Genomic DNA, 27,117 nt, shown 5'->3' with positions numbered 1-27,117 from the left:
TGGTATCCTAATGTAAACTGTATACTATTTACTACCACTAGATATGGGTGTGTTTTATTTGTCCCCTATTGAGATCGCTGAAAGTGTTAGAGATGAGCTGGACGTGTGTTCAGTTGAAATTGTACATGCTGAGCATACACCACTGTTAAAAACAGGTGCTGCTCTCTGTCATGAGCTATATTACAACAGCACACATGCTTTAAAGGTATTATACTTAACAGCCTTACTGTTATACTCTAGATAACTGTACGTGATTTATATTTAGATCATATACATCTTTCTCCTTTTAAATACCTATGTCTTCATTAGAATGTTCTGTAGTAGCTTGGGGAAATAACATAAGGTTCTGAAAAAAAAGACTTTCATGCCTGAGGCTTTGAAATCCCAACATCATCCACCATAAGCTGGAGCTGAACAGTGCTTTCATTGGTCAGTTTCTCCTTCTCTCTCTCTCTCTCCTTGTATCTCATTAAAATAAAGTATCTTTTAAAAGAATATTTTGTGCTTTGCATTATTCCAGTTACTTTCCTTATTGTAGTGCTTGTCTTTTAAACCCACATATTTTTATTATACAATGCCGGGAGTAGAATTCTTGAAACTCAACCTTTGATTCTGTTTGTGGTAGTTGGATGTCACTGTAACACCTGACCACAGAAATCTGATGTTCTATGCAGTGTGACAAAAAATATTTGCATTCATCTTACTGAAGCTGACCAAGTTCTCTTGATACTTATCCACAGCAACGAATAACCATTGAGCCAGGGACATCTTACAGACTGCAAGGGCTGAAACCAAATAGCTTATATTACTTCCGGCTGGCTGCACGCTCTCCTCAAGGCCTGGGTGCTTCTACAGCAGAAATATCAGCTAGAACCATGCAGTCAAGTAGGTGTCTCTCTTTGCTTACCTTTTGAAAAAAAAAAATACATATTTTTTTTCTAGAAGGTGTTGCTGCTTTTTATCACCACTACCAACAAAGTAACCTGCTTATTTTGTCAATATGCTTACTATTTAATAGTCTCTAAATTACAATCTAGATTTGAGGGTTAGTGTATAACCATGACCTATGATGGCTTCAAGCTTGGTCCAAAGGATGGGTCCCAATTTCCCACTTCCTAAATTGAAAAACTCAGTGGGGCTTGGAGATCTCTATAAGAAAAACTTTTATGAGAATAATTAGGCCATACCTTGTATAATAAACTGTAAGTATATGAAGCAAACTTCAAGTTGAAAGCACTGCAGAATACAGAATAATCAGACTGGGTCTTTAGAAAGCAGAGAAACATGAAAAGATCAAAATTTTGTATCTGTGAAGGACAAGAAGCTCTTTTAATTTATATATGTTTACTCAGATAGAAGCTCAGCTCTTGTTTGTTACGAATTTTGCAAGTAGTGCTGTGGGAATCTCCAGCATCCACTAGAAATCTGTATTTGGACAAGTGTCAGAATGGAGTGATCAAAGTACAACTGGAATCTAAATTGTATTTTGTTTCCTCAGGTTCATTTTGTTTTGGAACTGTTGCCTAACACATATGTGTTTATCATAACGGGGTTCATTATATCCAGGGGAAATAATATTGCATATTATATGTGATTAGTTTTGATGAAAAGTTTGGTGGATTATGATACTGTTATATGCATGTTATTAATAAGTCTTTACAATTAGCCTATTAAAACAAGCATGTCTTTTGAGTCAGAGTTCTCCCCTAGATTTAGTATAATTTCTATGTCATTGTTACATAGTAGTATGTATAGCAGATATGTATAATATAATCACATTAAACTATAGAAAAAGATAGTCTCTTAATCTGATTTCACATATATCAGCAAATATGAAATTTATATTTTAAAGGATTAATTTTCTTCTATATAAGAATCTCCTATCACTTTATCTTCTATAGAAACTTGAAATCTCTCAAGATTTTTTTCATGATAACATATATATTCTTTCTTCCTAATCATAATCACTCATAAGAAAATTATTAGGCAGGTTAAGCGCGTATGGCACAAAGCGCAAGGACCGGCTTAAGGATCCCGGTTCGAGCCCCCGACTCCCACCTGCAGGGGAGTTGCTTCACAGGCAGTGAAGCAGGTCTGCAGGTGTCTATCTTTCTCTCCCCCTCTTTGTCTCCCCTCCTCTCTCCATTTCTCTGTCCTATCTAACAACGACAACATCAATAACAACAACAATAATAACTACAACAACAATAAAAAACAACAAGGACAACAAAAGAGAAAATAAATAAACATAAAAAAAATTTTTTAAGAAATTTATTAGGGTTCAGTTTAATTCATTACCAACTACATTTATTCCCATAGAATTCCCTTTCTTTTAAAAACTGGGATAATGTATTTCATTATGATTGTGTATCTTTCCTTTGAAATTTAATCAGACTAATCATTAATAATGTAGTTTTTTTTTCTTCACTAGGGTTGTTGCTGAGGCTCAGTGCCTATACAACACCATTTCTTGCAGCTATTTCCCCCTTTTTTTCTTTTTTTTTTAATAGATGGTCAGAGACAGAGGGAGGGGAAGAGACAGGCAGACAGACAGACATAGATTAAGTGAGATACCTGCAGCACTGTTGCCCCACTTGTGAAGCTTTCACCCTGACTGCAAGTTAGGATCTGGGGCTTAAACCCCAGGTCTTCATGCATGATAGCATGTGCTCCCAATGATGTGTGTTGCCACCAGGGTCCAAAATGATAGTTCTTAAATTATTATTTTAAAATGTATTTATTTTATTTTACTTGTTTCAACAATAGCACTGCTCAGCTTTTGCTTAATAGTGGTACTGAGTATTAAACCTGGGGCTCTGGAATCTCAGGCATGAAAGCTCACTGTATAAACACTGTGCTATCTCCCCTGCCTTAGGATAATTCTAAAATTTAGACATTTAATTGAAAATGTGTAACATGCTCGATATTCTGTTTCAAATAGTTTTAAGAACTTTTGAATGCATATTATAGTTGCATAGTTACGTACCTATAAGCAGATTGATATATGTCCTATTTATTTTATTAAAGTAAAAGTTACAAATAGTGTTGATATTCTTACAGAAAAGAAAGTCTGAGGGTAGCAGCCACAGTAAAAACCAAATAAACATTTAAAAATTATTTAGAAATGAATCCTTATTGCTACTTGAATAACTTATAAATAATGAACATGTACATGATAATTTCATAAGTTGAAAAAGTAACTGCAGTCTGAATCAAAAATATATTGTGATTTTTCCAAATCATATTCCAAATTTAGTAGGTTGTCTTAGGATTTCCTTTCTGTCAGCACAGGAAGCTTTAAATTTTGATAAACTGTAATGAAGAACCCAAGACAAATAACTTAAGACTGGTAGTCTTCTAAACAACTGAATGTGCCTGCCAATACATAATATTAAGACCTACAAAGTCTAAGGAAATATCCAAAATGCATAGTACATTACAGATCTGCTCATTCTGTCATGTACATATTATTTTTAAAAAATATATGTATTTAATATGCATTTATCATATGTGGATTTTAGAAGTATATTAACATTAATATATAGAACACATGCATTGACTTTACTTTTTATCATGATGACATTTAGCTAATTTAATAGAAGTTACTTGATGACTAGTTTGTATTAAGATGGGCATTAAGAAACTTTGTATTTTCATTCTGCTGAACATCCTAGTTTATATGAGTAATTACATTCAAAAGGTGCTTAGTACACAAATTATATCTTTCCCTGACATTTATCAGGTTTTTTGTTGTTGTTGTTGTTCTTTTAAACAATTCTTTTTAATGGCCCTGTTCACATTTTATAAGAGATAGATGATTATTATTGATCTGACCAAAATTTTCTGGTGGGATTTAATTCTTTGATAGCAATTATGTCTGAAGAGTTATAATTAAAATTTTTTAAAAAGCTGAAAGCTGTCATAGGGTAAGTACAAGTTACAGTCAGAGTCAACAAGCCTGACATTCTCTCGGGTAGGTAAACCTTGGACTATGCATTTTCATCCTTTATTGAGTCTGCATGCTCATTGTATATGGGCTACAGTCAATATGAGGGTAACACTTTTCATTAAACTGAGTTAGGCAGGCTCAGCTTTTGAGGTAGTCATAGAAGACACTTTTATGCTCATTGGGCTGTTAATTTATTTTGCTAAGTGGAATTAATGGAAGGGTCTTGTATTCATAACTTTTCATGTCTAAGAACCCTTTCGCAAATACTGTATTTAAATCATCATCACTGTAGAATGTAGGCAAGAAAGCTTAAAACATTTATGAAACATGACAGTCCTATGTACTATATATCATACTCTTTGCAGCTTTTTTGAAGTTGACTAGTCTATAGCAGGGCTGGGTAATTTGGGGGGATTGGTTTAGAAGAAGAATATAAATCACAGGTAGGTAATTTCATTTGAGACTCTATTATCTCAAGATTTCATTTTCACATATTCCCCTCATCCATTTTTTAACAATTAATTTTGGTCATTTATTCATCTTTTGGTTTATTCATTTTACTAAGCCAAGGTACATAAATTTGTCTGTAAATTTTTATTTTAAGTTTGAAAGCCTTATTTTTTTGTTTCGTTGTCCATATTGTTCCTTTATTTATTTTTGCCTTTTCTTTTGTTTTATCGTTTTTCCAACCACTCCTGTCCTTTCACTCAAACCCTCCTTTAACTCACTACCAAAATAAGAGCCGTCAGCTCCTCCTCAAGACATTAGTTGCACCAGCCCAAGTTCCACTAGTATTTTGGTAAGTTGGCAACCACCACCAGTGGAAAAACAGAATGGCATTATCACTGAATACTCCATCAAGTATACAGCCATAGATGGAGAAGATGACAAACCTCGTGAGATTTTGGGAATTCCTTCGGACACTACCAAATACCTTTTGGAACAGCTGGAAAAATGGACTGAGTACCAGATCACTGTGACAGCCCACACAGATGTTGGCCCGGGCCCTGAGAGCTTGTCCGTGTTTATCCGAACCGATGAAGATGGTATGTTGCCTCTGCTTCGTCCGTTTGCATCCTTCTGACACAATCATGGTCTGCTGTGCATTAGTAGGCTAACACTAGTCTCTTTTTGTCTGCTCATCTTTTTTACCCAGCATCACTGTAACTTCAGTTTTTTGCAAAAGACCTGTGTTTACGACAGCCTGGGTATATTGTTTTGTTTGTTTGATTTTTTTTCAACCTCAAGAAATAATTTGCTTCTTATTAAAAGAACAGTTTGCTCCTATGACCTTGCAATTTGGGTCCTTCTCTGTATCTCCATCTAAAGCCGTCTGTGTTTTTCTTGACTTTTGATAGTCTCTTACATTTTGAAATTAACTTTTCAAAACTGTTTTATCTTCTTGTGGCCTTTTTGTCTTGCATATTTCACAGACACTGATGCTCAATCTTCAATTTTTGGCATCTGTTTTATGGAATACCTTTGATAAAAGAAAAAAAGAGAAGAAAAATCTATATAATCAAGGATCTTTTTATTCTGCTATAAGAAAGAAACCTTTAAAAACACACAATCAGCAATGGATTTTTTTGTTGTTTCAATGCAATACCTCTTTGTGCTTTAATGCTTTGAAACTCAAAGCATCTTCCTTGGCTTTTGTACATTTTTACATGTTTTTCTATTTCTCTGATACTCTTTTTTTTTTCTTCTTCCATTTTTTTTCTTCTTCTTTTTTTTTTTTGGCATTGGTCATGTTTTTTGATCTTTTCTTAAAAGGTAGAGCAGATTGGTTGAGCATTTTCATTGGTTGAAAATGTTTGTATTCCTCAAAGGAAATAGAGTGGGTGTGCCCGTTTTTAACAGAAAAAAAAAGAAAAGAAAGAGAAAGAAAGAAAAAGAAAGAAAGAAAGAAAGAAAGAAAGAAAGAAAGAAAGAAAGAGAAAGGAAGAAAATGCTCTGACTGGGTGGGACAAGTGCCTATAATTTTCTTTTATCCGATGATGTTGTTCCAGTTCCTAGTGGTCCTCCTCGAAAAGTCGAGGTAGAGGCTGTCAACTCAACATCTGTTAAAGTCTCATGGCGCTCACCAGTACCCAATAAGCAGCATGGCCAGATAAGAGGATACCAGGTGCATTATGTGAGGATGGAAAATGGTGAGCCTAAAGGCCAGCCCATGCTGAAGGATGTCATGCTGGCTGATGCACAGGTAAATCTTTGATTATGTATTTATTATTTTGGAATATAATATCATTTCAGTCTTTTCTTTGAAATGTGTCTCATCTTTTTTTTTAATTTATATATCTTGAAAAAATTGTAATTTACAGAACACATGATAACATTTTTTCTCTTCTCAAGCAAAGTTGACAGAAAGTGAGGTCATAAAATCTAACAATATGATACTCAATTTTTATCAAATGGTTATTGTAATGACTTTATTAAAATACAAATACTTCTCTTCAGCTAATTCTGAATTTGCCCTTCTAACTTGAAAAAGAAATATTAATTGACCAAATTTTGGAGAAGAATTTTAAGTGACAAATTTGCTGATACAATATACCTTCTGAATTGGTAAAACAACCTAGAACTATATTGATCTAATGTCTAAAGGTATGGCATTTTTTATTAAAGCTAGGCATTCCTTCTTTTCGGGGAGGGGATGTTTTTATTGCCACCAGTGTTATTGGTGGGACTTGGTGTCTATGCAGTGAACTCACCATTACTTGAAGGTCCCCCCCCCACCTTCTTTTTCGTAGGGACTGAGAGAAATAGAAGGAATGAGGAGATAGATAGAAAGAGAGACACCTACAACATTACTTCACTGCTTGTGAAACTTCCCCCACTCCAGGTGAGGTCTAGGGGTTTGAACTTGGTCCTTATACATGGTAAATGAATGCACTGTACCAGATGCACCACTGCTGGACCTCAAAGATAAGACTTTAAAAAAAATGTTTCCAAGTACTATTTAATTTACTACTTCATATCAAACCACATATTTAGCAGAAATGTTGCATTTTCCAGGAATTGAGTGTCATAAAATTAAATTCAAGCTTACCAGAAATAAATGCAACCTCTGTGTTGCACCAAGTGATTTTGTGAGGAATTGTATTGGCCCTAGAGCAGTGGTCTGTGGCTATATAGTCACCATTTGGTTGTAGTAGAGGTTGCTCAGTGGGTAGAGTGCAGGGCTTGTATTTGTGAGGTTCCAGGTTTCATCCTTGACACTGCATACACTGTAGTATGCCCCAGTCTCCCTGTCTCTCTCATTCAATAAAGAAAAAAGCTTTAAAAATAAATACATGAATTACAAGTGCTTAAAAGGCTATACTATCATAAAGCCATATATTTTCAACAAATCTTCCTGAATAGTAGAGGAAGGTTTCTATTAATATCTGCCATGTTAGAGATTGTACATTATTTATGGACTAGCTTACCTTGGCTGATTCCAATGATGATCAGTCAGGATATGCTTTGCTTATCTGGAAAATTGATGGGCCAGGAAAAGTATAGAGTCTATGAAATTTTGGAATTTATTTCAATCAAATTAATAAACTTTGTGTGAAAGTAAGAAAGAATGATACATCAAGTTGTCAAATTTTGCATAATTATGAAAAAGATAACAGTATGATAATGATTAATCTCTTTAGTTCTTATATTACAGAGCTATAAGGCTTTTTTTGTTTTCATTTTGAACTGTGGTAGTTGAGGAAATTACATTCATTTATTCACTGAAATTTTATTTCCATCCCATAATACTTCAAGAGGGCTATGCATCAACAATGAAAATATTTAGTCTAATTAGTGACATTAATTGTGTAACCTAAGAAATCAAAGTTCCACAGCATAGTGTATACGTAGAAGCATTAGCTCTGTTTAACAGTAATAACAAAACCTATCAATGTACTTTCTACCTTTCAGTTGGTGTAAAACATTATAACAGAGTTAGTACCTTCAAAACTTTGTTGTACACATGGATTAAATTGCTTTCTTTTTTCTGTTTTTTTTTTTTCTATTTTTGGAAGACAACATTCCCTTTATAAACATACAAATTTCTCTTAATTTCTTTTTTATTTTTGTTTCTCATTTCCCCAACCTTCTTAATCACTATCAGTGGGAATTTGATGATACTACTGAACATGTGAGTAATTTTTTGTAGTGCTTTGTCAACAAACAGATTATAAATGCTTGGTTTTTTTTTCTGATACCCCTCTTTTATTTATTTATATTGTCATCACAGTTTTCTTGAATGCATGAACTAACTTTTAAAAATATCTTCTCTGTATAGCACACTTTTTACCTTACTTTTTGAAACTAGCATGATGCTTCTGGTTGCATAAGGAATTTGAACTTGCGCTGTTTCAATGGCTGCTACTAACTTTGTCTTATAATACTGTTAGAGGAGGCATGCATAAAGCAGAGGCATCTAAGGCCAGAGATGTCCAGTTTATTTGCTAAGGCTTCACATTCAGTAGATAACATGACAGATCTGGCACTCATTAGCTCTGTCTAAAAACTCAGTTTTCTGTTTTATGTATGTATTTAAGGAAAACTGAATATTCTTTTCCAATGAGAAGAAAGTATCTCAGTGAGAGTGAAATTTACAAATACTTGAATGAATATATTGTTTATTGAGAACTACTGATTTCTAAGATACTGTTAGGGCTTAAAGTATGGCACCTGCCTACTAAGTGCTGACTATCTAGGTGGCTAGAAAAAATGGAAAATTTAGAACAGCTTCAAAATACAGCAAAAGCTGTGAACTCGAGCAGTGTGTAATCAGTAAGTGATAGTGTCAGTAAGAGCTATGGCCTGAGAAAGTATAACAGGATGGTATAAGAGGTCCTAAAAGTTATTTGAAACTTAAAGGATAAGTAAGGATTTAAAAGTTGTATGTGTTGGAGAATTGAAAGTAAGAACATACTATTTAAAACATAACCACCAAGGCAGTTAAAGAGTTTAATGGGGGGGGGAGTAGATAGCTTAATGGTTATGCAAAGAAACTCTCATTTCTGAGGCTCCAAAGTCCCAGGTTCAATCCCCTGCACCACCATAAACCAGAGCTGAGCAGTGCTCTGGTAAAAATAACTAACTAAATAAATAAATAAAGTTTAATATACTCAGATGACTGAATTTTAGTTTTACATACACGCTGAGTACTTTTTAATATAACTAACGCTAAGAAAATCTGAAGTGCCAAACTAGAACTGTTTTTTTTTTTTTAGTACAGAAATAAAGAAAATTGTTGAAAGAGATAAGATAAAGACTGGAGAGATTTTTGTTTGTTTTCATTTATTAAGTTGCATTTGTTGTTGTTTCTTTACCCAAGTTCACTGCTCTTATTAGGAAGTTTGGTGAATATGGTGTATAGGAAGTAAATTTTCTTTTGATCAACAGCGTAGCTGTATTTTGTGACCATTTTTGTTAATTTTTTTATTTATAAAAAGGAAACATTGACAAAACCATAGGATAAGAGGGGTACAACTTTGCACAATTCCCACCACCAGAACTCCGTATCCCATCCCCTCCCCTGATAGCTTTCCTATTCTTTAACCCTCTGGTAGTATGGACCCAAGGTCCTTGTGGGATGCAGAGGGTTGAAGGTCTGGCTTCTGTAATTGCTTCCCCGCTGAACATGGGCATTGACAGGTCCATCCATACTTCCAGCCTGTCTCTCTCTTTCCCTAGTGGGGAAGGGCTCTGGGGAAGCAAAGCTCCAGGACACTTTTTTGACCTTATTCCTTAGAAATAAATATCATGATAAATACATGCATGTGTTTAAAATGAATGCTTGACAGTATGAGTCTTTAATTAGATGTCAACTTCAGTATTTTGCATTCAAGTAGATTGTTTTTATTTGTCATTGCTGGATCTTTACCACTCTGGGCCAACTCTTTTCAGATAGACAAGGGTGGGGTAAGGGGACAACAGCACTAAAGCTCCCTTTAGTGCAATGGGAGCTAGACTGAAACTTCAGTTGTGAGCATGACAAAGCAGTCAGTCATACTGTCCAAGTTATCTGCCTTGCCAGCCCACCACCCCAGTCATAAATGACTAAACTGGTTCCATGACCTACTAAATGAGTCATTGCCTAAATCTTAAAAAATGCTAATCAAAATATTTGTGGATTTTTTTCTCAGAACTGTGGTAGTTACTAGGGTGTTCCAAGGGAGACACAAAACTTATTGAAGGATGTGGTAGCCTATATGCATAATGTATACATGTGAAATTACACTCTAGAATTCTTCCAGTTTTGTAAGAACAGTTAAACTACTGGTTGTACCTAAAAAATATGACTGAAACAATAAAAAATCATAGTTATAAAAGTCTATTTTAAGTCAAAAAATAAATCAGTAGACAGATTACAAAGTAAAAAGATAATAAAGTAGAAAAACTGTTATTTTACAAAGTTAAATGACAAAGTGAGCTGCACTAAATTTTCAACATAGCTAAGTTAGTAGAAATGAGAAAAATAGATGAAAACTTGCTTGCTACCTAAGAATTTGAGGAATAAAAATAGGAGGGCAAAGGTAACTGTTAAAATTTGAAACTGTGCTACCATTTGTTTAAATAGGTGAAGTCTTTTTATTATTATTACTAGTGATTTAATCATAATTGACAAGATTGTGAGATAAGAGATATACAATTCATACAATTCCTACCACCAGAGTACCATATCGCACCCTCTCCATTGGAAGGTTCCCTATTCTTCATCCCTCTGGGAGTATGGACCAAAGTTGTCTATGGAGAGCAGAAGGTGGGAGGTCTGACTTTTATAACTGCTTCTCCACTGGACATGGGCATTGACAGGTTGACTCATACCCCCAGCCTGTCTCTATCTTTCCCTAGTGATGTATGACTCTGGGATTCCAGGACACCTTGGTGAGGTCAACTGCCCAAGGAAGGCAGGCGTCATGGTAGTATTTTTCAGTTTTTGCCTATGAGTGAGATCATCCCATATTCATCCTTCTCTTCTGACTTCTCTAATTTAACATGATTCCTTTAAGCAGGTGAAGTCTCCTTTTTTGGAATGATGTTTAAGCTTTAGTTAACTTGACCTTGTCAGTGAAGGGAAATATCTAGCAGATTTTACATTGTATGTGTCATTAGGACCTAGCATATTCACTAGAGGTGAATTGAGTATATAAGCAAAAAAAAAAAAAAAATCACATGTTACAATCTGAGAAGAATGCAGTTCTGTTTCTTGTTTGTTGAATACTTGTTTTTTTTTTTTTGGGGGGGGGGGAAGTGGCTAGTCAGAAGCACAGCTCTGATTGTTTCAGAATCTCAGTCAATATCAACTTTGAACAGGCTGGCATAAGAATTATAGGTGGGATAGGAGAAGACAGAATGAGAAGCTATGACTATATCAGCCTACCATCCCAAAATGGGTATACAAACCACCAGGAAAATAATGCCCACAGATTAAAGAAAGTACAACCAAAGAAGTTATGAATTGGACTGATGGAAGTATATTCAGTTGAACTTAAACCTTATGATATTTTAATTTTTATTGTGTTAAAAGGAAGGACATTTTAATTTTATAATGGAGAAAGTTATATAAGGCTCAGAGCATATCAATTTCTTACCACACTGTTTGCTGCTAAACCATGCCTTACTACTTTTTTCCTCCTGAGTTTAACTGGTTTCAACAGCAATTTTGTGCCAGATAAGAGGGACCTTGGAAAGAGTAATGTTATTTATCCATCATAATTTTGGAATCACCAGAAAAGTCAACTTTTGGATGGCTCTCTTAAGTTTTACATTTTATGTATGTTAGCAAAACCATTTCAAGGTCCTAAATAGAAAATAATCTCTCCAAAATTATGTCTGTTCCTCTGGAGAATAATATTTCCAGTGACTCTTCAAGATGGTATTGAAATTCTTGAATTTCTAAACCAATTATAGCCCTACTCTTGAGAGAAGCACATTGTCAAAAACCGCAATATTTGGAGTTAGATTCAACAAGTGGGTTCTATGGTGCCAATTAAAGCCTTGCACAGAAAAAAAAAGAAAAAAAACACTTCCTACTGACCACTACACAATCCACTCCATTTACTGAACTCTCAATTATGTTGTCTTTAGATGTGGAAAACAGTGACTTTCTATTTTGTTGCTGTTGTTATTATTTATCATTGAAGCTTCAGTACTCCAGGCTGACTCTTTCAGACAGAGGGAAAATATAAACAGGAGAAAGAAAGAGAGAGAGAGAGAGAGATCACAGATCTGAGCTGAAGTTTTCCTTCAGTGTGGTGAGGGCAGGGAGTGGAACCTGAATTATGCGCAGGGAAAAGGAAGTGAACTATATTACTGGTCCTTTATGCTTTCTTAAACTTTTTATTGTCAATTCAAAAATATACCTGAACCTCAGATCTAACTTTTTAATTGCTGTGTGCATGCTAGTGGGAACAGAGATGGAGAGTGAGGACCCTAAATAAAATACCAAAAAGAAAAATTTTAAGTAACCAACAATCTTATCTAAAGAACTGTGTATCCTGCAGTTTGAAAGAACAGTTCTATGATCATATAATCTTACCAATCGAGCAGTTTTGGACACTTACTAAGAGTTGTAGTGCTTTGATTTTAAGTTTCTGCATATGCAGTAGGAATGAACACATTTGTCATAAGTTCTGTATAAATTCCTCTCCAAATCAATAGGAAAATTTCTTTGTTTACAATAATTTTAATTCACAGCCTATACAGTTTGCCAAAATACCTAAGAAACATCAGCTCCACTAACATTTTGTGAGCCAGACTGCAGTGGGTACAGGTGAGGAGTTGCTGGCATAATAGAACAGCTGATTTATGTCCATACTTAAACATGGTTCTAAGCATTTACCTAATACAGCTCATATAAACTTACTCAGTAGTTCTGAGAGTACCTGTTTCAACTTTCACATGGGGAACAGAGGCACAAATACACTTGTCCTGGATCACCAGGATAGAACATAAGGAAAGGGGTAGGTTTAAGTTTAAGAACTCAGAAGGTCTGACTCTAGGTTTCATGTGTTTTTTAACTATGACTCTTTAAAGCTGCCTCTTAGATGGCTGAAGTCCCCTTTTCAATGTCAGCATGAAAATAGATCACTCTTAGCATGAGCATCAGGCATGACATTACCAGTGCTTAGCATGGCTGAAGAGAATATTTGAGCATGCATAGAATGGAGTTGGACCCCCCCCCCCCCACCCGCAATATGTATCAGGTTTTAAATCAGCATCATTCTATTGTTGTTTCAGGATATGATCATTTCTGGGCTACAGCCTGAAACTTCCTACTCCCTCACAGTTACAGCCTATACCACCAAAGGAGATGGTGCTCGCAGCAAGCCTAAACTGGTATCTACCACTGGGGCAGGTAATCATATCTATGCATTATATATTCTTAAAAATGTTCCAGGCCACAATCACACTAACTTTTCCAAAAGATGGTATGAGCAGCTTCCACCAAAGTGTGAAAAATCAACTGTGGTCAGAATTTTGTGGTTTTATTATATATTTCCAGAAAAATTTAAAGACATATTGCCCATATTATTTCAGTTAGTCATTCAGAGAATACTTCATTCAGAAAAACAAAGCTTGTTACTAAAATTTTAAGAGTTAACTTTTTCTGTAATTTTTATTTATAAAAAGGAAACACTGACAGAAGCCATAAGATAAGATGAGTATAACTCCACGCAATTCCCATCACCAGAATTCTGTATCCCATCCCCTCCCCTGATAGCTTCCTATCCTTTATCCCTCTGGGAGTATGGACCCAGGGTCATTATGGGGTGCAGAAGGTGGAAGGTCTGGCTTCTGGAATTGCTTCCCCACTGAACTTGGGCATTGGCAGGTCAATCCATACTCCCAGACTGTCTCTTTTTTAAAAAATCAGTATGAAGGAAGACTTGATATTGCAGGACCAATAAATTAAAGTGATATTACAAAAGATTTATCCTCCAGTTCCTTTCGATAGGAATCTCCTATGGAGCATTTCAACTATGATTTGATTTACTCCTCTAGAATCACTTCTCACAAAACTTTTTAGGAACACACCTCTACGTAAAGGAATAAAGCAAAGAACAGCTGTGATGTTGAGTACCCTCCTGGGTGCTGTGCTCACTGCCAAATTTGTCTAAATGTCATAAGATTTGCCTCAATCACATCCTACCACCGGGAACTGCCTTAAGCAGCAGGATCACAGATGGCAAAACTCCTTTAAGGCAAAGTCAGAGGTGTTTTTTTTTTTGTTTTTGTTTTTGTTTTTTAGAATATCACCATTTAGTTTAGCACCCTGGATAGAAGATGCATGTACTGAGGGACATGCTGACTATCTGGCAATGGAAACACCCTGTTGGAATATAGACAGCTGAGGGTAAACCCCTGCCATGAATTCAAAAAGGAAGATAATTTCCTTAATCTATATTTACAGTGGTGTTTTAATAACCCTGAGTTATAAATCACAGAGTACTAAGTTCCTGATACCACAGGATGAGGATTTATAGCCAATGAGTATGAATTTTCGAAAAAGGGATCATAGAAGGTCCAGTGGTGGCACACAATACCATATTACCATGCACAAGGACCCAGTTCAAGCCCTAGTTCTCCACCTTGGTGAATTCAGTCTGCAGGTGTCTCTGTCTCTACCTCTCACTCCCCTCTCAATTTCTCTGTGTCTTATCAAATAAAATAGAATGAAAATAAAAGGAAAAATGGCTCCTGGGAGAGGTAGATTAATAGTGCTTTCACCAAACCCCAACAATAACCTGGGTGGAAATTAAAAACTAATATCTAATAAATAAAATGACTATACTTGGATAATTTGTAAATAATAGGTTAGAAATTGAATTGGGACCACTGATGCTTAACTGATAGGTTAAACTGAAACTGTAGTTAACATTACTGGCATAGAGTACCTTAGTTTATCTTGAATTGTTATTCGTTGTTAAGAGGTAAAAGTTGACAGCATACATATACTATTCCTGAAGTCCTAGAAGATTTTAAGAGAGAAGGAACTAATAAGGGAATAAAAAGAGTTGAAAAGGTAAAAAGACAATTGGATTGTGTGTCATATATATGATATAAATTAGAATAGGCTTTTGTACTCTACTGCTAGGCCCTCTTTCCTCTGTCTGATATGCTCAGGAAGACACTAGTAATAATAACCTCCAAGTATTCTTATTTTTCAGCCTTCATGAAACAGACTTATTTTCATGAAACAGACTTATTTTTCAGCCTTCCATGCCTATCTTGTAGTAAGAAGATATCCTTTAAACAGATCCCTACAGTAGACTAAAATCATCAAAACTCTAATCTGGACTCAATGCATAGCACCATCTAATCTACCATTTTTCCCTTCTACAAAGAGTACTCATTGATTAGAGGTTATAGACCATGTTATAACCATCTTAAGTTTCTCACCCATATACCCATGTACAAATTTGTATATACACTAAGTAGCTGGTAACCGTTTCATACATAAAATCTTCTCCAGGTTCAATTTTTCAGAGTAAGGTAGAGATGGGTGGGGCGGAGTGAGAGAGATAGAGACAGAGACACACCACAGCACTGAAACTTTCTCCATTGTGGTGGGAGCTATGCTCTAGTTTGGATCATGTAAATGGCAAAGCAAGCTATCTGGTTGAGCTATTTTATCATCCCAGGATAATTCTTAACCATATATTCAGTGTTTTTTTAATTTTTATTTATGAAATGGAAATATTAACAAGACCATAGGCTAAGAGGGGTACATTCCAATACAGTTCCACCACCAGAACTCTGTATCCCTTTCCCTCACTTGAAAGCCTTCCTATTCATTATCCCTCTGGGAGTATGGACCTAGGATCATTATGGGATGCAGAAGGTGAAAGGTCTGGCTTCTGCAATTGCACACCACCACCACCCCCAGTGAACATGGGGGTTGGCAGGTCGATCCATACTCCCAGCCTGTCTCTGTATTTCTCTAGTGTGGCAGGGCTCTGGGGAGGCAGAGCTCCAGGACACATTGGTGAGTTCATCTGCCCAGGGAAGTCAGGTTGGCATCATGGTAGCATCTGGAACCTGGTGACTGAAAAAGACTTGATACAAAGCAGAACAAATGGAGACCCCAAATCTTCATCCACAATATTCTTGCCTTTAGGTTCATGACTCATCAGCAATTTATTCTGCTTTATATTGTTTATAGTGTTTTTAAATTCCTTATGACTCTGCCCTTTGCTTTTTTTCTGTCTATTAGTTCATGGATAAACAGACAAACACAACTGCCTGGCACCTTTTCCTTAAGTAGTTTAAACTTTATCTGTGATTCATATTGAGAAATTTTAGGCATTCCTGGGGCCAGGTGGTGGCACACCCAGTAGAGCACATGCATTGCCATATGCAAAAACCTGGGTTCAAGCCATTGATTGGTTCCCACCTGCAGGGGTGCAGCAAAATTGTAGAACAGTCCAGCCGTGCTACCTGTATCTCTCACTCTTCCCTCTTCTCTATTTCTTTCTCTGTCAAAAAAGGAAAGGAAGAGATAAAGGGAGGAGGGGCAGCCCATCACAAGCAGTGAATTCATCTTCTAGACACTGAGCCCCAGTGATAACCCTGGTGGCAAAATTATAATTAATTAATTAAAGAAATTTTATAAATTCCTTTCAAATTATTGGTCTCTTTTGAGACAATATTGGACATTCTTCTCTACTTACTATAGAAATCCTTTATTTTTGAATGCCTTAACTTAGGATTCTTGATGGTTGCTGGCTCATAGTTTGTAGTCTCAGGTGAAATTTTTGCTATGGGGAGGGCACAGCCTTGAGAAGGAAAAACAGATGGAATCGTTCCCTGTTCAGCAATAGAAAACATTAGGTTAGAACTAACGTTTTTACTTTCCTAGAGTACTGCTTTGATCTCATTATTCTAAGCCCACAGTCTTTATATATCCTAGAACAAGAAAGTGTATGCCAACATCAAACAACAAAAGGCAATTCAACTTAAGTTTCAGTTTCTACAATATATACATTTTCTTAAAGCTAGTGAGATTTTTCCTTAGAATTTACCTGTCACATTTACCCAAATATGTATCTTGCAGTGTTACAGAGTGAACTATTAGATTTTTTTAAACATCCATATGTGGCTGACAAATATTAAAACACAGTATATATGTGGTTTATATTAAGAAATTCAAAAGCGTTATTTTCCCCTAGTTTTACATAGGTCTTGTCAAAACAAGAAATACAGTGTATACATATTATTTACAAAACTGGAATTTCAGAAAAACTTGATAGATATGTTTAGTAAAATATTTTGTTCTGGGTAAATACTGACTTAATAATTTTACCTTGTACTGTTAGTTGGGTGTTAGTCATTGAAGAATATATTCTCTCTCGAAAGTCCCATTTTAGCATGTTTTATTCTCAGCAGTTTCAACCATTTAATCCTGACATCACTGACACCTTAGCAGGCAAATACCTAAATGCATACATAGTACATAAAGAATATACAAATTACACATAATGAAAATTAGATACCTTTCAGTGCCTACTTCAGTTATTTTAAATGAAAAAAAACTTAAATATGTTTAACAGAAATATAAATTGAATAATTCTAGCGCACTCTAATTTGATTTGCTACTTGGGAGTTTCATAGTTGTTAAGGTCTCTCGATGTATTTTTTTTTTATGAAGAGCAATGTGTATACACATTTTCATTTGGTTTTATTCCTAGACCAGCCTTCAGCATAAATGTGTGTAATTACCACCACAAACCTCAGGAACTGGTTTCCCTACATACTGTGGATTAGCTGAGCTATTTGAATTCATCATATGCCTATTCATCATGGAAATAAAACAATTACCTCATTTTGATTAAAGATAAAAGTACCTAAATAATGAATTTTTGTGAAAGTATATCACCACCAGGTTCCCCAGTTTTTGAAATAAAAGGATAAAAAGTTCTAAGGTTAATATTCTATGTGGTATTTCATAGTTTTCCCAGTTTGAGGCTTTAAAAGATATATTAATCTGCAACCCATTAATACTGGCATTTCTTATGTTCATAACGTTTTCCATTCTTCCCTCTTTTTTTTTTTCTGTTACTCATACAGTGTCTATAAGGTTATAAATTCACAGGGGTATAGTTCCACACTGTGCACTACCAAAGTTATATGCCCCCCACACTACAGTCATCACAGTCCTCACAAATTGTTAGAGGTAGCTTAGTTACTCCTTTTATTTTTCCCCAAGTTCATGTGTTTGAATTATTTATATGCCTTATATAAGTGAAACCATCTTATAGTTTGTCTTTCATCTCTTACTTACCTCATTTTGATTCTAGTAATATTCTTCTCCCTGCCTCATCTTTGGACAATTCACAAAGAAACTCTTGCCTGTGTATTGTTTATCAATGTCAGGAGTAATTGCTCTTCATTAAAAAGAAACAGAACTTAATAATCCATTGAGTGAATTAGAAGTCCTCACTATATAACCCATTTAGCTTTACAAGTGGTATATGCTTATGGGTATCTAGCCCATTCATGAGCACAATAAGTTTAATATTCTAACTCATAACTATGATTAACTAATGGAATATGAAACCTTGTGCTAGAATTTTTACTAGCATTTTCTCTTATTTTTAACATGAAAATGGGTATTAAAATAACTCATTTATTGGATGAAGAACTTCATGAAGATTACTTACATGTAGATGGAAAACACAATATAAGTCAGATACATAGCAACATTATAATACTTTTTCAAACTTAAAAACACCATAGTAATGTTAGTATTTACACTATGAATTCAGACAGACCTACGTATGGCATAAAGCTTTCTTACTTATTCGACACCTGTCCTTTAACAGTTTTCTATTTCTACGGGTCACATTTTCCGACAGACAGGTGGCACACCCAGTTAAGCACACATATCACCATATGCAAGGACCTGGGTTCAAGCCCCCACTCCCCAGCTGCAGAGATAACATTTCATGAGCAGTGAACTAGGTCTGTAGTTGTCTGTCTTTCTCTCTGCTTTTCTATCTCTTTCCCTATAAAATTCTCTCTGTTCAGTGAAATAAAAATAGAAAGATTCATAGTACAGGCGCCAAGACCCAGCAATAATCCTAATGGCAAAATAATAATAATAATAATAATATAATATAATCAAAGTGTGTAGTCCAGGAGTAAAGATATAAATCAAATGAGATAGTATATTTACCACTCAGAGCGCAGTGTAGAATACCTCACATGTACCCAGTACTCAACATGTTGATGTATCTTTCTTATTGGCTCTATCTATCTGATTAATATTTACTCAGATTCATTTCTCTGTGGCCTGAACATTTACATGTATGACTGTTTGGTATGTGCTTTTCTTTTTAATCCCCTTCTTGTTTTAATAATGCCTGATATGTGTCCATTATCAAATTCTAATATCTCAACCTGCCTCAATAGAGTATGAGAGGGAACATGTTTCTACAGAGAGATATGCCTAAAGCATTAACCTTTTTTGTAAATAAGGAAATAGAATTGTCTGTGGAGTGGTATTCCCACACAGAAACAATTGACATTCATATGTTCATGAAGGTTCATCTCACCACTGTCTGTGTGTTCTAGTTCCAGGGAAACCCAGGCTGGTGATTAATCATACACAGATGAATACTGCTCTCATTCAGTGGCACCCCCCTGTGGACATATTTGGACCTCTTCTGGGCTATCGTCTAAAATATGGCCGGAAAGATATGGAGCCCCTCACAACTCTTGAATTTTCTGAAAAAGAAGATCACTTTACAGCTATAGACATTCACAAAGGAGCATCCTATGTCTTCAGGCTCTCGGCCAGAAACAAAGTGGGCTTTGGAGAGGAGATGGTGAAGGAGATTTCTGTTCCAGAAGAAGTCCCCTCTGGATTCCCTCAAAACCTCCACTCAGAAGGCACCACGTCAACTACCGTCCAGCTCTCTTGGCAGCCACCTGTCCTGGCAGAGAGAAATGGCATTATCACGAAGTACACTCTTCTTTATAGGGATATTAATATCCCTCTTCTTCCAATGGAGCAGCTTATTGTTCCAGCTGACACCACTATGACACTCAGTGGCTTAAAACCAGATACCACATATGATGTAAAAGTACGTGCTTACACGAGCAAAGGGCCCGGGCCATATAGTCCCAGTGTCCAGTTCAGGACACTGCCTGTGGATCAAGGTAGGATTTGTCTACTTGTGGCCTTCCTCCTTTAAAGGAATGTCAGTCTTTGGAATCATTATTATGCAGCTATAAATAACTGATCAACTCAATCACATTGATAGGTTCACCAAAAGGTAAAAGGTAAAGTATGTAAACTTTAATATTTTTTGGATACTTTAGATTTCAGTTTTAGAATGCCAAGCAAGTCTGGCTGACAGCTCGCTAATGTCCTCAGGTAAGGAAAGAAAAAAAACAGTGTAGCTGACTGAATTGGAGGGAGAGGAAAGATCTTTGAGAATGGGTATTAAAATCAATGCTCTTAAACAGGTAGGCACATCACATTTTTCTTCTGATCTGAGGAGACAACATCTAGTGTAAACCCTGTGCTCCATGATGGAAAAAGACAGGTAATATGTTTTTAGGACTTGTTTAAATTCACTGTTTTTCCTTTTCCAGCAGTGTTTGCAAAAAATTTCCATGTCAAAGCAGTAATGAAGACTTCAGTGCTGCTGTCTTGGGAGATTCCAGAGAATTATAATTCTGCCATGCCTTTCAAAGTAAGCTGCTTTCTAATTTGGATAAGATATCATGGGTCAGAATAGAGAGGGGGCAGTTTACCTGGGAAGTTATTTATAAAGGATAAAGACCACTTTGACACGGTCACATGTACTTACACCTTTACTTTGTAACATTCACAAAAGAGGTTGAATTTTATACTTTGACTGTAAATTTCCACTCTTGAGAGGAAGCAGGAGCTGAAGCCTACCACTGGCATTTCTCACAGGCCAATACTTACACGTTGAGTTTGTAATATCTAAGATACTGCTTTTGTTTTTAATTTTCACTTCAAAATGAAACTTACATGACTGCTCCCTGTATATAGATGCAATATCCTGGGAGCTTTGAAATGACTTCATTGGCCTAAATTTTTTACATATGTTAAGCTTTGGTTTGCTACCAAAAGTTTTTAACAAAAATATAAGTTTATAAAATGAAGAGTAGAAAAACATTTTTAAAAGGGAAAAAATAATTATAATTAAGAGCAACAATATTTTTCTGCGGTGGTTCGAGAATTTTTGAAAACCTAGAAATTTTCTGAATACCTCCCTTTAAGATCACATATGGCTGGCATATTTGCTGTGGTGAAATATGATAAATTTATTTGTACATTTAAAAAAATATTTATTCCCTTTTGTTGCCCTTGTTGTTTTATTGTTGTTGTAGTTATTGTTGTTACTGATGTTGTTGTTGTTAGAAAGGATAGAGAGAAATGGAGAGAGGAGGGGAAGACAGAGAGGGGGAGAGAAAGATTGACAACTACAGACCTGCTTCACAGCTGTGAAGCAACTCCCCTGCAGGTGGGGAGCCAGGGGATCAAACTGGTATCCTTGTGCTTTATGTCACCTGTGCTTAACACACTGCGCTACCACATGACTCCCTTATTTGTACATTTTTTATAAATTTAGCAACATTGTAGCATTTAGTAACAATCAGAAGGAAAATTCTATGAACAATTATGGACTTAGAATTCCCCCAAGGGGGCCAGGCTGTAGCACAGCGGGATAAGCATACATGGCCCAAAACAAAAGGACCGGCTCAAAGAATTTCCCCAAATTAACATTGTTCTAAAAGGCATTTTCCATAAGCAAGTATATAGTAATTTTAAAAATGTATCCTGGGGGCCAGGCAGTAGTGCAGTGGGTTAAGTGCACATGGTGTGAAGCGCACAGACTAACTAACATAGGATCCCTCCTGGTTAAAGCCCCCAGCTCCACACCTACAAAGGGGGTCACTTCACAGGCAGTGAAGCAGGATGCAGGTCTGCAGGTGTCTGTCTTTCTCTCCCTATCTCTGTTTTTCCCTCCTCTCTTAATTTCTTTCTGTCCTATCCAACAATGCCAATGGCAACAATAACAACAACAAGGGCAACTGAATGGGAAAAATGGCCTCTAGGAGCAGTAGATTTGTAGTGTAGGCAATGAGCCCCAGTACTAACCCTGGAGAGGGGGAAAAATGCATCCTTCTTGAGTGAAATCTTGGAAAATATCCAAGATTGGGGTTGAAAGTGTTGCACAACTGGAGTTGGTGTATTGCACCAAAGTAAAAGACTCTGAGGTGGGTGGGGGTTAGAGTTCAGCTTCTGGGTTAGGGGAGGGAGAGAGTTCAGGTCCCGAACATAATGGCAGAGGACCTAGTGGAAGGTATATTGTTATGTGGGAAACTGAGAAATGTTATGTATGTACAAACTTATTTACTGTCAACTGTAAAACATTAATCCCCCAATAAAGAAATAGAAAGGAAGGAAGGAAGGAAGGAAGGAAGGAAGGAAGGAAGGAAGAGAGAAAGAAAGAGAGAGAGAAAGAGAGAGAGAAAGAAAGAAAGGAAATGTTCTGCAGACAACTGTCCCAGGGAGAGATAAAGAGCTGGGTATCCCTGTGTTGAGAGGCATCTTGCCTATCTGGTAACCAAGTGTCTTTGATTGGCTCTGTCTCCCTAGATTCTTTATGACGATGGGAAAATGGTAGAAGAAGTAGATGGCCGAGCTACACAGAAGTTAATTGTCAACCTGAAGCCTGAGAAGTCATACTCATTTGTGCTGACAAATCGTGGCAATAGTGCCGGGGGACTGCAACATAGGGTGACTGCAAAGACTGCACCAGATGTACTACGTACCAAACCTGCCTTTATTGGGAAGACCAACTTGGATGGCATGATAACTGTGCAACTGCCTGAAGTACCTGAAAATGAAAATATAAAGTAAGTTGATTAATTGATTAGGGCTAATGAACAATCATGCAGGTAAGCAAAGGAAATGAAGTAAATCTCAGTATGAAGTGGTGATATAAGAATATATTCTTGTGTGTAAAAAAAAATTCCTCTGCCTAAGTTGAATTTTGTCATCCAGATTCTGTTGCACTGTGCTTTGGTGTTCATTGTGACAAAGATTCTTATGAATTGATCACTGACTTTTTTTTTTTCATATTTGAAGACAGACAAATAGAACATGATCCTTTATATAAAGGAGTTCAAATCATAGCCAGATAGTTTAAGGTTATATGGCAAGTGATTTAATAGCTAGGATTTTACAGATAACATAAGTGCATGGAAGTCTTTCAAAATATTTTAAGGCTCAAAGGAACTTTGGGAAATTTGAGTAAAATATAGCTTACTATCATTTTATTTGTGTACTACAAGATAGGTGAAATCTCAACAAGTTAAAGTTTAGAAATATCTGGGAAAAGTATGAAACTCAGAAAGCACAAGTTTCCTGACTTGAATGGAGCATAATTTGGAGACTGATGGGCATGAATTATCAATAGAAAAATAAATCCAGATGGTTGTTGGTTGCTTGTGCATAACTTGTTTAATGTGAGCATCACTATAGCAAGCATAACTAGTTGGTTATAAAAAGTATAACTCTTTTTCATTGAAATTCATTTAGTATAAGGGTTGTGTTAGAGTCAGGAGAATTAAAAAAGTCTCTATAAAATAAAAAATATATAGAATATATATATAATATATAGAATTAAAAAAAAAGAGTCTCTATAGTCTCTATAGAATTTGACCTAGTATTAATGAAAGGGGTTTTTTAAATCATTTTTTAAAAGTTTTATCTTCAGAGCAGTTTACCTAAATCAAGAGGTTTCTGAATTCATTACTGAGAGACAAACAGAAATTATTTTTAAAAAAAATTCAGAGGGAAAAGATAATATGCAGAACCCACTAGTAAAATAAGCAACTGATTTTGTAAGACTAGAATCCAGAGTCCCTGGACTAGAGTGGTAAGTGAGGCATAAAAGAGACAAGTTATGATTAGAAGCTGAGGTGATGTCCTATAGACCGTGGAAATCTCTTTTTCTTTAGGAGTGTCATGGAACTATCTGTAGTATATTCAAGTATTCTTTTTCCATTTTTTTTGGAAATATAGATTGACGTTTATTATACACTATGATACCTGCTGGAATAAGACTAGACCTTTTCGCATTACTTCTCTCTAGCACAATTAATTTTAAAGTAACTAGGAAAGATTTGAAGGCTGAACAGAAACATTTACACACAGCTCATGGGGCCTTTACATTTAGTGGCAGGCTGTAGACATGATTTAGTTCACTTTGTAGGGAAGATGGCTCTTGAAGGCAAATGCTGGAGGAATTAGAACACCATAGAGAAAAGTATTGATAAGGAACTGCATAGTAAATTGACTCTATGAAAAGAATGAGATTGTGATAATGAAGATATAATACTGAAGAGGCTGTAACAATAGTGTAGCAGCAATTGTCAACTGTTTGAGTGATGTTATAAGGCAAAGGAGCCTGTCATAGGTAATTTTGAAGTTGGACCCCAAAATACAAAATTAATGATGTTCCCATTTCTTCTGGATGCATGAATCATTAAATTTAAATTAGTAAGTTTTAATTCATTTTATTTGAAAATATACAGGGAAAGATCAATTTAAATAAAAATAGTACATTATTTTATACAATATTTACTGCTAGTTTTCAAGATGTTACTTATATTTGTCCTGGGTGGTGGTGCACTTATTTGAGTGTACATGTTACAATGCCCAAGGACCCAGGTTCAAGACTTCAGTTCCCACCTGCAGGGGTACAGGTGTCTCTCATTCTCTTTCTTTCTATATCTCCCCTGCCCCTCCCAATTTCTTTCTGTCTATGTTCAATAAATAACGATTTTACTTATATCAAAACTATCTCTAGTAACTATTTAACAAATTGGCTTGGTCGAATGTGTCAGATATAAATCAGAAATAATACTTAATCCTTGAGTCATTGCCTTTAGACTCGTCATCCAACTTCAAAATAGATTGAGGACACGTTCTTCTCTCTTACTACTTCTCTTTAGCTTTTTCATTTTTCTCCTTTTTGTTATATTTATATATTCATCCTCATATTTGAAATGAGAGTCAAGGAAAGGGATAACAGAAGTCATTAAGAAACCAAAAAAAAAAAAAAAAGCAAACAACTATGAAAAACTTATCTACTAGAAATAAAAATTCCCAAAACTACATTTTAGTCACTTTGGAGAAAAGAGAACAATCACATTACTAAGCTAGGAGAGAGAAATTGAATGGGAAACATACCAGCACCATTAGAAATGACAAGCAAATTTCTGTGATTGAAATTGTTGGGTAAGTTATATTTATATGACTTCTTAAAAGGATAATAGCATAATGCTATCCATTCTGTCTTCTGGGTTGGTTCACATGGCTTAGGCCAATGTTATAAGAAGCTGTACGCCATCTGTGCCATTTGGAGGCAGTTAGCATGTTAGAAATTACTGAGGAATGTAATTTTTCATCCAGTATTCTGTAGAAGAAATTGGGGAGGAAACAGATTTGACTCTAGAAATACAGAGTGAGTTACTAAATTTTATTTAGAGGAAAATGATGTAGGAATAAAAAAAGCCTCCAATTTGTTTCATAGCAAAATTCAGTTTTGGTGATTGAGGAGCTTTTCTGTTTATCAAGAGTAACTGTGTCTTTCTCACTTCTGACCAAGATAACTGGGATATGTTAATCCCTTTTTACCAGTTTCTCAAAGCCTAAAAAGACATCTTTCTCCTGAAAATATAATGCAAACTTCATTGCTTGCTTCTGGATTTTTTTTTTTTTGCCTCCAGGGTTATTGCTGAGGCTCTGTGTCTGCACTACTAATCCACTGCTCCTGATAGCCATCTTTTTAAAATTGTTATTGTTGCTCTATTGTTGTTGTTGTTGCTGGATAGGACAGAGAGAAATTGAGAAAGATAGGAAAGACAGAGGGGGAAGAGAAAAACAGAAACCTGAAGACCTGCTTCACTAAGCAACCCTTCTGCAGTTGGAGAGGCAGAAACGTGAACCTGGATCCTTGTGTGGATCCTTGTGCTTCGCACTATGTGCACTTAAGCCGGTGCACTACTGCATGGCACCCTGCTTCTGGATTATTTTTAACTCTTGGTTTTTCTGTGGAGAATAAGAGAAAGGATAAATACTTGATCAAACAGCTCGTTTCAGATTCCAGGGAATTTGTGATCCATTACCTTTCTATACACTGTGACATAGTGTTGTTCAGCAAAATCTAGCATCACCACCACTATTCACAATAAGAGTTGTGACAGCTGTTGAATTATGTCAGGAAAAAAGCATAATAAAAATTGAACTAAGAGAAAAGGCTACTAGGTAGGATCCCATATAAATTCCTTTTACAGCATCATATATATATATATATATATATATATATATATATATATATATATATGTCTGGAAATGGAAATAAAGAATAAATGTTTTATGAAAATTTAGGTTATTTGGTCTTAACTAATTTGGCTTTTAAGTTCTCTACTTTCATTTTTTGAATAAAAAGAAAGATACACTTGAAATCATGGCTTACAAAGATGCTTCAAAAAAATCTGTGTGCCACTACCGGCAGTTGAATATATTAGCGACTTATTATCTAATGAGGAATAATTGTGTTTGTCCATTTAAGTTGTATTAGCTTATGTTTGTATATATTAAATGGTGTTTTATCTACAACTTACTAAAGATATCAAAACATGCTATGTATGCCTCTCAATAGCTCTATGTGGTGTGTATTCTACTTAATTAAAAGTAAATAATGAAATACTGAGAGACATTAAGAGTCCTCGGCAATGTTTAATGGTAGTTGCTAATAATAATTAATAGTGGCCAGATAATAGTTAACTAGATTCTGTTGACAGTTCACTGTGTATGTTAACTGATGTCATATTCACAAGATGAATACTTCTCGTTTTTGCGGCTGAGGTAGTAGTAAAGTAGATTTATTTGCCCAGCAAGATCAGTAACAGAATCAGAGAGGAAAGATTTGAACTCAAGCAGTCTAGTTAAAACCCGCATGTGAACGCACAACCATACAGCTGCAATCATCTAGTGTAGTGACCAACCAAGACATTTTTTTCCTAGGAAAATTACTAACTAATCTAGAGTTCCGCAATAGATATATATCAACAGAATTGACCCAATCAAATCTTCGGACTAGGAGTAATTAGAAACAGGGATA

At 35.6% G+C, this 27,117-nt stretch overlaps 1 protein-coding gene across 19 annotated transcripts in view; it reads left to right on the top strand.

The window, feature by feature from the left end:
* Positions 1-27,117, top strand: part of PTPRD (protein tyrosine phosphatase receptor type D) — a 417,654-nt gene that overhangs the window by 211,484 nt on the left and 179,053 nt on the right. For 4 of the 19 annotated variants that reach the window (XM_060199555.1, XM_060199554.1, XM_060199551.1 and 1 more), the window contains exons 9-16: positions 741-885; positions 4,690-4,995; positions 5,959-6,152; positions 8,055-8,081; positions 13,178-13,295; positions 19,514-20,101; positions 20,540-20,640; positions 22,581-22,840. In XM_060199555.1, the coding sequence (XP_060055538.1) occupies positions 741-885; positions 4,690-4,995; positions 5,959-6,152; positions 8,055-8,081; positions 13,178-13,295; positions 19,514-20,101; positions 20,540-20,640; positions 22,581-22,840 (1,739 nt within the window). The remainder of the gene's footprint in view (positions 1-740; positions 886-4,689; positions 4,996-5,958; positions 6,153-8,054; positions 8,082-13,177; positions 13,296-19,513; positions 20,102-20,539; positions 20,641-22,580; positions 22,841-27,117) is intronic. The other 15 variants (XM_060199565.1, XM_060199563.1, XM_060199562.1 and 12 more) reach the window with 8 other exon arrangements.

The sequence above is a fragment of the Erinaceus europaeus genome, chromosome 10 (genome assembly GCF_950295315.1).
Source record: "Erinaceus europaeus chromosome 10, mEriEur2.1, whole genome shotgun sequence".
Lineage (NCBI taxonomy): Eukaryota > Metazoa > Chordata > Mammalia > Eulipotyphla > Erinaceidae > Erinaceus > Erinaceus europaeus.
The sequence above is the reverse complement of the archived record's forward strand: the minus strand, read 5'-3'. Positions and strand labels throughout refer to the sequence as shown.